Source organism: Zingiber officinale, chromosome 1B (assembly GCF_018446385.1).
Source record: "Zingiber officinale cultivar Zhangliang chromosome 1B, Zo_v1.1, whole genome shotgun sequence".
In the NCBI taxonomy this organism is placed as follows: domain Eukaryota; kingdom Viridiplantae; phylum Streptophyta; class Magnoliopsida; order Zingiberales; family Zingiberaceae; genus Zingiber; species Zingiber officinale.
The window spans coordinates 109,460,329-109,472,666 of NC_055986.1; the positions used below are offsets into that span (position 1 = coordinate 109,460,329).

The 12,338-nt window shown below is 37.9% G+C and overlaps 2 protein-coding genes across 3 annotated transcripts; one reads left to right on the forward strand and one right to left on the reverse strand.

Moving 5' to 3' along the window:
• Positions 1–4,960: 4,960 nt before the first annotated feature.
• On the forward strand, positions 4,961–6,468 carry LOC121971676 (anthocyanidin 5,3-O-glucosyltransferase-like). Its single transcript, XM_042523059.1, has one exon. The coding sequence runs from the start codon at positions 4,981–4,983 to the stop codon at positions 6,379–6,381; it is 1,401 nt and encodes a 466-aa protein (XP_042378993.1). The 5' UTR covers positions 4,961–4,980; the 3' UTR covers positions 6,382–6,468.
• Positions 6,286–11,124, reverse strand: LOC121971686 (V-type proton ATPase subunit E-like). 2 transcript variants are annotated; one of them, XR_006109193.1, is made up of 7 exons: positions 10,765–11,124; positions 9,977–10,077; positions 8,812–8,968; positions 8,350–8,546; positions 7,435–7,534; positions 6,638–6,828; positions 6,286–6,427 (listed from the first exon to the last, which is right to left on the reverse strand). XR_006109193.1 is itself a non-coding variant. In XM_042523075.1 (6 exons), exons 1-6 carry the CDS (start codon positions 10,864–10,866, stop codon positions 6,793–6,795), a joined length of 693 nt encoding a protein of 230 aa, XP_042379009.1. In that variant the 5' UTR covers positions 10,867–11,124; the 3' UTR covers positions 6,626–6,792. The 2 variants fall into 2 exon arrangements, 1 of the variants encoding a protein (XP_042379009.1); XM_042523075.1 differs by lacking the exon at positions 6,286–6,427 and having other exon boundaries at positions 6,626–6,828.
• Between the last annotated feature and the right edge of the window lie 1,214 nt (positions 11,125–12,338).

A 12,338-nucleotide genomic window follows, 5' to 3' on the forward strand; every position in this document is an offset into this window, starting at 1 on the left:
CAGCAAGCTTAGTAGCACCAAGAACAGGAAGAAGGAAGAAGAAGTAGAAGGCTCGCAGCAGCAGCCCTCCTTTTATAACCTGCGAAGAAAACGAAGAAACACAGAAGAAATCTAGCCATTGCGTCACAACGGCTAGTGCCTGGATCGGTCTGTGGACCGATCAGGCTTCATGTGGATCGGTCCACAGACCGATCCATTCCCTCCTCCTTCGCTTCTGTTCCGTCCCTGATCGGTCCATGGACCGATCAGGGAACCTCCTGATCGGTCCGGGGACCGATCAGGCTTTGTGCTGATCGGTCCCCAGACCGATCAACCCCTCTTGCGCCTCGCTCCTTTCGGCTTCTGATCGACTCCTGATCGGTCACCAGACCGATCAGTTAACACACAGTATGCTACTGATGTGTTACTGATCGGTCACCAGACCGATCAGAATATTCTCGGTATCACTGGATCGATCACCAGATCGATCCAGCTCATGGTTTTCGCCCAAACCAAGTCCAAACCAACATCCGGTCAATCTTGACCTGTTGGTACATTGCGCCTAGCATCCGGTCACTCCCTTGACCTGCTAGGACTCCCCGCTAAGTGTCCGGTCAATCCCTTTGACCCACTTAGACTTTTCTCTCCGTATCAAGTATCCGGTCACTCCTATGACCTACTTGGACTTCCCATCACCAGATGTCCGATCACCCTTGATCCATCTGGATTTTCCCTTGCCCGGCTTCACTCACCAGGACTTTCACCTAGCTTCACTCACTAGGGTTTTCACCTGGCTTTACTCACCAGGATTTCCACAACTGCCTGGCTTCACTCACCAGGACTTTCCAACTGCCTAACATTCCAGTTAGGACTTTCTCATTCACCTAGCTTCACTCACTAGGATTTTCACCTGGCTTCACTCACCAGGATTTTCCCGAATGCCTGGCTTCACTCACCAGGACTTTCACCTTCACCTAGCTTCACTCACTAGGATTTTCACCTGGATTCACTTACCAGTATTTCCCGACTGCCTGGCTTCACTCACCAGGACTTTTCAACTGCCTAACATCCCAGTTAGGACTTTCCCACTGCCTGGCTTCACTCACCAGGACTTTCCACACTGCCTAACATCCCAGTTAGGACTTTTCCGTGCCAAGTCTCCATACTTGGACTCTTCGCGTGCCAAGCTCCCTGCTTGGACTTTTCCAGTGCCAAGTCTCCATACTTGGACTTTTCTAGTGCCAAGCTCCCTGCTTGGACTTTTCCGTTGCTAAGTTTCCATACTTGGACTTTTTCCCGAATCAGGTCAACCAAGTCAACCTTGACCTAAGGTTGCACCAACAATCTCCCAAACATCTATTCTTGTCCCATATCAAGAATACAACTCTTCCACGAGTGTCAAACATCAACATGCAACTCAACTAGGTCAACCTTGACCTAAGGTTGCACCGACAATCTTCCTAAGTCAAACATCAAAATACAACTCGAGTCAGGTCAACTCGAGTCAGGTCAACCAGGTCAACCTTGACCTAAGGTTGCACCAACAATCTCCCCCTTTTTGATGTTTGACAAAACCCATAATCAAGTTAGGTTAACCCGATAACCTAACTTAGGTTTTCCAATCATCTTCCAATGTCCAATGTTCTTTCCTTGAACATTCTCTGGACATTCTCCCCTTAGGTTAACCCGATAACCTAACTTGGGTTCTCCAATAATTCTCCCCCTTTTTGACACACATCAAAAAGAATTCTAATGTTCTTCCTCGAACATTCCTTGACATTCTTCCCCTAGCTTAGGTTAACCCGATAACCTAACTTGGGTTCTCCAATAATTCTCCAATGAACACTCTCCCCTTTTTGACACACATCAAAAAGAAAAAGAGGGTATCAAGGTCAATATATAAAAAGGATATTATCTGACTAATAAGATCTATCTAGAATGAGCTACTTTTAACCTTTTGATATATATCAAAACTTGAGTTTGATTATTAGTACTAACTGCACCAACAATTTGTTAAGAGCTTTCCGTGGCTTCAAGATTCCAAGAGAAAAATGTTTAAGGAATGACAAAAGATCACAAGAAAGGATGTTGAGCGGACATTTGAGGTGTTCCAGTTTTGATGGGCAATGATTAAAGGTCCAAGACAATTTTGCTACTAGGATAATTTGAAGGATATTATGTATACATATATTATTTTGAACAACATGCCTCCATGAGTATAGTTGAGATAGTAAGTGGATGGAAGTTTGCCATTTGAAGTTGAGGGGTCGAACCTTGGGCTTGGCGGGACGTTAATTCCTTCACCCTGTATAATTCACCCAAATCCACTTGTCTCCTCTGTCATAGTTAATTAGTCGGATGATGAATGAGATCTTCCATCACAAATATTTAAAGGTTCTACTCAAGAATTTCAAGAATACTTCCAAAGAAATTAAAAGTTACGTGATAATCAACTGTATCATCAATTTTGAGACGACTTGATTGAGTATATTTAGGTATGATATGATTGTAATTAGTGAAAAAAAATATTTATTAATTGTGATATATGTACTGTAAAATTTATGTATTTTTTTAATTATAAATGTTATTCTACGTTAGCCATTTAAATTTTATAAATGAGAGATGAGAAATATATATAATAAAAAAATATGAGATAATTATTGAGAGTTTTTCTTAAAAAAAAAACTAAGGATGTGTGAATATTATATTTTTGACGTGGTTCCCATGTCCAGAATGCTCTAACTAGGGATGGCAATGGGTCGGATTCGGGTCGGATTCTATATCCTCCGTACCCATACCCATCGGGTATAGGATATCCAATGGGTATACCCATACCCATTAAAGAACCGGATATATTCTATACGTGTAATTTTTCTTCTTTCTATCGAGCTATTATCATTCAACAAAAATATATTAAAATTAACATCCTATTAAAATATATATATATAATTAAAAAAAATAGATTAAACATCTATATAGGCCTACTAATATCAACAAAAAATAGTAAGTTGATTTTAGAAAAAGAAAATTTTCTTTAATATATGTATATATATTATTTAATCGGGTATTCGAGTCGTGTATCGGGTATTGATAGTCCCTCCATACCCTCCTCCATTCGGGTCGGATGTCGGATCCTCCATCGGGTTCGGGTGAAATTGTCATCCCTAGCTCTAACATGGATTTGATTTGTTAGGCAATCTCCAACCCATAACATCATATTTGGTGTAGTTTTCATACTAAAATAGTATAATTTTAGTACCAAACATTATTTCAGCTCAATCCACTCATACCATATCATACCAAAAAAGAATATTCTTTAAAATATTCTATTTTTTGTATTCATAATTTAATTATCAACTTACATTTAAATTTATTATTATTATTATTATATGATAATTATTCTATTTAAAATTAATATTTCATTAATATTTGATAAATTAATTTTTTTAAAATTCAACATCCAATTAATATATATAAAAAATTATGATTTTTCATTTTTAATTTTTATTACATAATTGTCCAGGCATAAATAAATTTTAAAATATTATAAAATCACACAATTATAATAAAATATTTTACGATTTTTATTTAAAACAAACAATACCACTTAATTGAAAATATAATATTACAAGATTTTAACTATCAAAATTATTATATTATTTTCATAAATGCTCAGTTAATACATTTCAAAGCACAATATGAGTTTCTTTATCTTTGATTTGTCTGCATTGAGCTAAAAACTCTTCCAATCGACTATTATCATTTACTGTGGGCTCAACATCTAGAGTCAACACCTCAAAGTGTTTTATGATTAGTGCATTTAAATCATGTTCATTTTCAAATATCATATTATGCATAATAATATATAATGTTAATATATCAACTTGTTGAGGTAATGAATGTAAGTATTGTTGTTACTAAAAAAATGACAAATATCATGATTTACAAGGAAGAAATTAAAATTTTGTTCAAAGATTTTAACCCGATCTCTAACCCGATGATACGTGAATATATTCGCAATAAGCAAATTAAAATTATGCAAAAGAAAATGCAAGTCCAACTACCTCACTCAGAACATCAAGGAGAAGGATCTCAAACATTTCCAATACAAGGAGAAGAATCACAACTCTATCAATACCAAGGTGAAGATCAAGAATTTCAAAATCCTACAAATATTTTCGGATAATTTTATAATTATTTTAGTGGAATAGGGAGTGATCTTTTCGAATATTAGTATTATAATATTATTGAAGTAATTTTAAGCTTAGGTGTACTTTATTAAGTATGGTTTTTATTTGTTAAGTTTAGTTACTCATGTTTTTAAGTTTTTATTAATGATATTTTGATTTGGTGTTGTTACTATTTTTATTTTTTATATCACGTAATGTATTTTACATTTATGCATATAATTATTTTAAAATATTTTCTTATATATATTTTTTTATGAAATTAGTGATATAATTTATAAATGTAATTATAATTAAAATTATAATTTTAATAAATTAAATCTTTACAAATATACATCATAAAATTTAAATATGGTACTAAATAGATTTATTTTACATTTATAAAAAATAATAATTATATTTAATTATCTTATAAGTAAAGACAGAAAATAATAATTCTAAATTAATTACATTTACTTTTATATCAAATATGGTTATATGAATAGTGCAATATCAAAGATGATATTGTACCATTCATCATACTATATTTGATATTTGGTGTAGAATTTAGTGTATGGATTAAAATATTTTGGTGTTAATTTTATATAAATTTAATGTTTTGATGATTGATTGGAGAGGCTATGTTAATTATAGAGAATAATAATATCGAAACAAATGATTGGCGGGGTTGGGAAGTCCCTTCCTTTAATGTTTTGTCCCACTCTGAATTTCAACGGCAATCTTGAGGTTGAGAAGCGAGCTTATCCTAATGCCCCTTATCGCTTGGTTGGTTACTTGAGAGCGGCCCCGGGCAGAGCAAAGAGCTGCAAAGACAATGAAGCCAACGGTGGTGCTTTATCCCATGACCGGCATGGGACACGTCGTCCCCATGGTCGAACTCGCGAAACTCTTCCTCCTCCATGACTTCGCCGTCACCGTCGTCATCATGCACTCCCCCGTTAACCACCCGTCCTTAGACCCCTTCCTCGCCCGTGTCTCCGCCGCCTACCCTTCCATTTCCTTCCACCGCCTACCGCCGCCTACCGCCGCCGACCCACCCGCCGGCAGCAGCTCCTTGGCCTCATTCTTGGAGAACATCCGACTCAACAACTCGCAGCTACTCGACTTCCTCGTCGCCCACCGCCTCACGGCTGACGTCCGCGCCGTCGTCCTCGACTTCTTCTGCGTCGCCGCCCTCGACGTCACAGCCGAGCTCCGCCTCCCGACTCACATCTTCTTCTCCTCCAGTGCCGCTAGCCTCGCCATCTTTCTCTACCTGCCTGCCGTTGAGTCGACCACCGAGCTCAGCTTCCGCGAGCTTGGCGACGCGCCGGTTCACTTTCCGGGACTGCCACCAATCGCTGCGTCTGATATGCCCAGTCCCTTGATGGACCGCACCGGAGAAAGCTATGAAAGGCTGGTTATAATTTTCCAGCGCATGCTCGAGGCTGACTCGATCTTTATCAACTCGTTCGAACCGCTAGAATCGGAGACCGTCCATGCTCTGCGCTCCGGGGCGTGCGCTCCCAGTCGCCGGATGCCGGAAGTGCATTGTATCGGGCCGTTGATCAGCGGCGGCGGCGATGGAAATGAAAGGGCGGAGTGCCTGAAATGGTTGGACGTGCAGCCACGTGGCAGCGTGGTGTTCCTCTGTTTCGGGAGCATGAGCTCCTTCTCGGTGGCGCAGTTGGAGCAGATCGCCGCCGGCCTAGAAAGGAGCGGGCAGCGGTTTCTTTGGGTGGTACGGACGCCCAAAGATTCGCCGGAGTCACATGAACTGGACGTTTGCTTGCCGGAAGGCTTCTTGGAGCGGACGAAGCAGAGGGGGGTGGTGGTGGAGTCTTGGGCGCCGCAGGTGGAGGTGCTGAACCACGAGGCGGTGGCTGCGTTCGTGACGCACTGCGGGTGGAACTCGACTCTGGAGGCGATCGCCGCCGGGGTGGCGATGGTAGCGTGGCCGCTGTACGCGGAGCAGAGCCTGAACAAGGTGTTGCTGGTGGAATGGACGGGGCTGGCGGTGGCGATGGAGGGTTACGAGAAGGGAATCGTGACGGCTGAGGAGGTGGAGGCGAAGGTGAGGTGGGTGATGGAATCAGAAGGAGGAAGGGAGTTGAGGGAGCGGGCGGCGGCAATGAAGGCGACGGCGGCGGCGGCTGCGGCGGAAGGCGGTTCGTCGCGACAGGCTTTGCTGGAAATAGTCAAATCGCTAAGGAATTCCAATCCGCAAGTGTCCTAGTCATAATGAATTCCAATCCGCAAATATCCCAGGTGCAGTTTATGCCCTTCAGAGTAAATCAATATAATTTTAGGGTGTAAGTTTCAATTAGACGTTAACAAAATGAATTAAATGCATTGAGAATATAAATATATAGGACAATCAGCCGTGCTAGCGAAAATGGTACTCAAGGTCCTCATGATCGCTGCGAAAAGAACTACCGCCCAAAATGTTTTTATTCACGGGGGAAAAACAATAATTTTACGTCAAATCTTACCTTTTAAGAGTAGAGCAATGCTCTCCAGTGAAATTAATTCAAGAAATCAATAAAAGCCGGACAATATCCCAGTTATTTTATTGACCCATAAATTCCTCGCCAACATTAAGCCCGTTGTACGTGATTCTGGAGTACTGGACTTATTTGAAGTGCGATCAAGCAACTGTTTGATCGAAAAGATGCTTCCGGATCTGCATTAGAGACAGAGGAAGATGTTTTCTTGGTAAGCTGAAGGCAAACCAAACCCAATTGTGTGTAATTATCTTAGCAAGAAAATTCATCATAGTGCTAAAAACATGAAGAATGCTTAATGAAACTATCTAAACCAAAATCTGATTGATTAAAGCGAGGACACAAATCTCTCAGGGCATGTACAGTTCATATAGTAATGAGCTGTTGTAAGAAAAAAGATAGATACAAGTACAGGTAAATACTTCTCAAATTTGAACATTATCTAGTAGTTTGTAACAACAAACAAACAAGATCAAGTTAAATTTTGTGGTGAATATGTATCTAATGAAACAAGAGAATTAGAGTATTTAAGTTATGATCTTAGTGAATTTGGTAGATACTGGCAAGTTCGAAAAACATTTACCTAAATGCTTTAATTTGATGACTATATCTTGATGAACAACTAACTATATTGCTTCTCTCACTCTAGTTTTACTGCAAACTAGGAAACGAGTGAACTTGATCTATCAATTACTTTGGGACAAATATATTCACTAGATTTAATCTGTTTCTCAACATAATTCGTTTCTGAGAAAGTAAGAGGATAAAGTGAAAATTGAGAGTACCTCGGGGAGTTTCTTCCGGAAGACAACATCAAGCCTTGCATCTAGTGTGTTCTCACAGACAATTTTACCATCTCTAGATGCCAAGACAACACCTCCAGAGCTGAAGCACCGAAAGTATTTGGTTAGTGGAGACTCAAGTTAATAGATTTAAGTAAAGAGGAACAAGTTTCTAATTCGAAAATTATAATATTTAAAACGCAGACAAAAACTTAAAAATGAATGAATGTTAGCTGTCGGAAGAAGTTATAGAAATATAAGCCCATTACATTCACAAAAGAAATTTAAGTTAAGAAGACAGTCATGAAGCTAAAAACTAAACTACTAAACTCGATTATCAAGCATAACTTCCATGGTTCATGGTATGTGCAATCCAACAAAGAAGTGGAGTGGATTGAACACAATTTTGGAGGTATCAGTGTAAATCTCTATAGAGTCAGCTTATTTTAACTGGAGCAGATACACTAGACAGAAAAATATAACAAGAAAGAAATTCAAAGGTCTATCAGACATCAGGATGTCAATCATATTGAGTATAAACCTCAATCATGTAATAAATAAAGAGTTTCAGCATGTTACATTGTTATAGGATGCTGTTTATTCCAGCTGTTATCCAGGATTTGAAGCAGGCACAAAATAACCATAAAAAAATAGGCACCATAATAACTTAAATTAACTGAAAGACACATCTATTACTAAGAATTAATGAGTGGTTTACAAATTCATGACATAATATAATTGATCATTTTAATCAGTATATTACTTCTTTTTTTCTTTGAAAGCTTTAACAACAACAACAACAACAACAAAATTATATCAGGGCCTGAATTCCACGTAGCATACAGGTAAAAGAAGGATAAGCAGCTCCATGATTTTAATACTTTGAGTCTCAGTATAATATGGAAAGAAAAAAAATACCAATATGAGCCATGAGCATTCTTAGGATTCAGAGGTGGTGGCAAGAAAATGTTCTTGTCTATCCCAATGTCAGGAGGATTTGCACTTGATTTGTCGGCATATTCTTTCTTTGCCAAGGTTAAAACAGATTCCACAAGGTCAAGGTCATCTTTGCGACAACGCAATACAACGGCTGGTTCTTTCAGTCTTAGCAAGCTCTGCATGGCAAAACATTAGTGGTGTTTCTACCCCAAAACTTGTAAAATGCAAAAAAGGAAAGACGAAACAAATAAAAGAAGTCAACTTATTTTCATGCTAATCAGTAAGTATGCCCTTTAGGTTAAAAAAAATAATTCTGAAGTACATTTGAATGTTTGCTAACATCTAATATAGATATTGTTTTTTAGAATAGCTATCTTTCTAGATGATTGATCAGATAAGAATCAGAAAGAAATGTCTGAATTGCATCTGTCCTAAAGTTACCTGGACTATCAGATCTTTCAGGAGCTTTGCATAAGCTTTCCGGTTGTTGCTCACAAGCAGGAGCTCTTTTGCTGCCACTTCTTTCATGGAGTTGACCAAGCCATCCTGTGCTTGAAGAACTTTTATACGAGAAGCATTCAGCTGCATGGAGTATTCGCTGTAAAGAACAATATATAACAACTTCAAATGGAGATTGAAATCAGATAAATGTAAATATTAAGGAATTTTGCAATTTTCAACGAAACATCTGCACAGAAAATTTCAACAGGATGATCACAAGTAAGTTTCCATGTGACACTGCCGATTGTTTACTCCAGGATGCTACTAAGGCACAATAAGTGGGTGTATAATTGTATGATTGCACCAACTTAATGATCAATTAGACCACTAAATATCATAGGATATTTACAAATCTTAGTAGGATTGATACGAAAAGAGAAAGAAAGACAGTGTTAGAGTATCTCTCAGTACTCTTATATTTTTCTTTACTGGCATATGGTCGTGCTAACTTTTGAGTTCCATCTATTTACTGCAAAATTTTAGTTAGATTTAGCTGTTTGTAGTATACGCCGAGTATTCTTATTTAAGTTAACATATTGTCTATTACATAATTACCACGATAACTACATAGACAGATCCAGCTGTCCGTATTATATGCCCACTATACTTATTTTAGTTAAAAGATCATTCATTAATACATGGTTGAGATTACTACATCAGTACACAAGTTCCTACCCTTCAAATCCTGCCAGTGGCCACTGTGGATCAGCAGCATAATATTTTCCCCTAGTTAGAGGCATATGGAAATGGTTACTAGCCTCGCAAAAGGAGTGGGTTGAAGAGGAACTAACCATATTGATCGAACTGGACCTTGTACTTCAAATTGATTTGCAATGGAGAAGTACCAGGATGAATATCTTTTTCCAAACAAGAATTTCATATTGTTTCAAAACTCACTAACTTCTAGAATCACCAGGATGTGTGATAATTCGCAGCTCTATCTCATCAATGTTTTTAGAAAAAAACAAAGGACAACTTGTCGACTATCATGAAAACAAAATTCATAGTAAAAACAAGGCAAGGCACAGTAAGAAGCCATTTAAAGAAGGAATGCCAACACAAGAGAAAAAAAAAGTGTATTAAAGGAAGATGTAAGGCACATTACATTTTCTTACGAATCTCAATTTGCTTCTGCTTTCGTTCATATTCTTGCCTGATCTTCTTTCTATCAGCCTCAAGAAGTTGCAGTTTTTCAATGTTAAATTCCTAAGAGAACCAAAAAGGTATCAAAATATTCATTTAATAAAGGGAAACATTTTACCAAGACACCACCAAGGTAAAATGCGACATACTAGAGCAGGCATGCAACAATATTATGAGATAGAAGGAGAGTACCATGTTAAGGGAATTAAACTATAACGCTATTGTCTCCTGGAATTGTTCTTGGCATGATAAATGAGTTTAAATTTCTTTAAAATGCAATTTTTAGAACTTCAGCCTGAAATTGAACACATATGATAGTTGGTATATACAATACAATGTCTATGTATGCATGATGCATCTCAATTGCGTCTCAAAACATGTAGTAATGCTCCTCGGATTCACACATAAAACAAGCATATGAAATTTTTAAAATTATACATAAACAAATTGTATAGATCAAGAACAAAATGTCAACGAAATCCCTATTTTCGAGCAAGATTAGGATTATGTATCGCTAGGAGTTGTTGATGATGGAGATAAACCTGCATCTCACATCAATTCGAAAAAAACTAAAGTAGCATCCACTTTTTTTAGCAACTGGATGCAGAATGTCCCTTTTCTATCTAAAACAGGGATCGGAGACCCTTTCAATCAAACGAAGGGAAAAAGAAATCTGACACCCGAAACACTTAAGATGAAAGATCTTAATGAATCTAAAACAATTAGAACCTCACGGAGGAATGATCATACCTCCTCGGCGGCGACGTTGATTTCGTTCGCCTTCTCCTCCGCCTCCTGGCGGATGAAGCGCACCATCTGCAGGATCTGATTGGAGACATCCGCGTCATTCATCTTTGACTCGATCAAACAGCAATCCCTCGATTGAGGAGGAGGAGGAAGAAGATTGGATGTGAAGGCACGCTGCAACGGAATGCCTCCTCACGGCCTGGAAATGGCTATATATAGTTCGCCGGATTGCCTCGGTAGCGGTTGCGAGGAGGACAACCAGGGTCGTATGCGATCCGATCCTTTTGCGTTTTCATTCTCATTGTTAGAAGGCCAGTAAGATGCGACCTGGTGCGGTGTCACCAAGGACGACGAAATTAAAAAAAAAAAAAATCCCTCAGTTGGACAAATCTCCAATGATCAGATTTGATTCATACTTTTAAAACACGCCCGTGAGTAATACGGTAAAGGAGCTAAGCTTAACCAAATTTTACTATATTCAGTCTTATTTGATAAGATCATTAACTTAAGTCGAATTGACCTAGATGAATTAAGCTTAAATGATTATTTAAATTTAGCTTAGTTTATTTTTTATGAGTTTGAACTTAGTTTAAGTTTGATTTATTTAGATGTTATTAAGATCTTAATTCAAGCTTGTTTAAATATTTGAAATTTTTACATTTTAAGTTTGTTTGATTGTTTGAAATTTTTACATTTTAATTTTGTTTAAAACACGTTCATGAATAGGGCTGTAAACGGATAAAATTTTATGATGTTTAAACTTGTTTACTAAGGTAACCGAACCAAGTCGAGTTGAGCCCAAAATGAATTAAGTCGTTTAAATGATTGTTTAAGTTTATCTTGGATTATTTTTTATAAGCTTTAACTTGGTTCGTTTAGATATTATCAAGCTCTTAATTCAAGTTTGTTTAAAACTTTTACATTTTAAACTTGTTGATTGCTTATTGAGCTTGATAATATAAATTTATTTATTTATTTTAAAATTTTATTTTTATTTATTTAGTATGTTGATAAATGATCCTATTTGAAAACTGAAGATGTGGTTGTCCGACCGAAGACTTCACGATGGGAAGAAAGATGATGAATTGGAATAGAAAGAGAACTCCAAGCACCTTTCTCTTCTCTGTACACACTCAAGAGAGCAGACATAACGTTAGTGCCCAAAATCAGGGAAGGGGTCTTTGGCGAAGGCTTTTCGAAGCTCAAGTCAGTAGAATGTCCAAGTGGAAATTGGGAAGATCAACAGTAAATGCGTGCAACATGTAAAGTATGCGTACTTTGCCAACGGAGAGGACCCTCTTTTATATACCACCTCTCATAACCTCCGCAATCATGAGATCATAGAGAATGTTAGAGTTATCGAGTAAGGTAAGACATACAACCTGGGATAATGTACAATAACCTTCCGAGGAATCTTTCGTTACCCATATATTCACCTCTTTTGTCTTTTGTAACTTACATAATTAATGAGACGATTGAAGGAATATGTTGTTAATCCTGTCCAAAAGCGGTGAAGGTGGTTAGCTGGGAACATGGTTTTGCTGTTGACCAAAGGAAGACTCCGTGTTGTCCTGCGT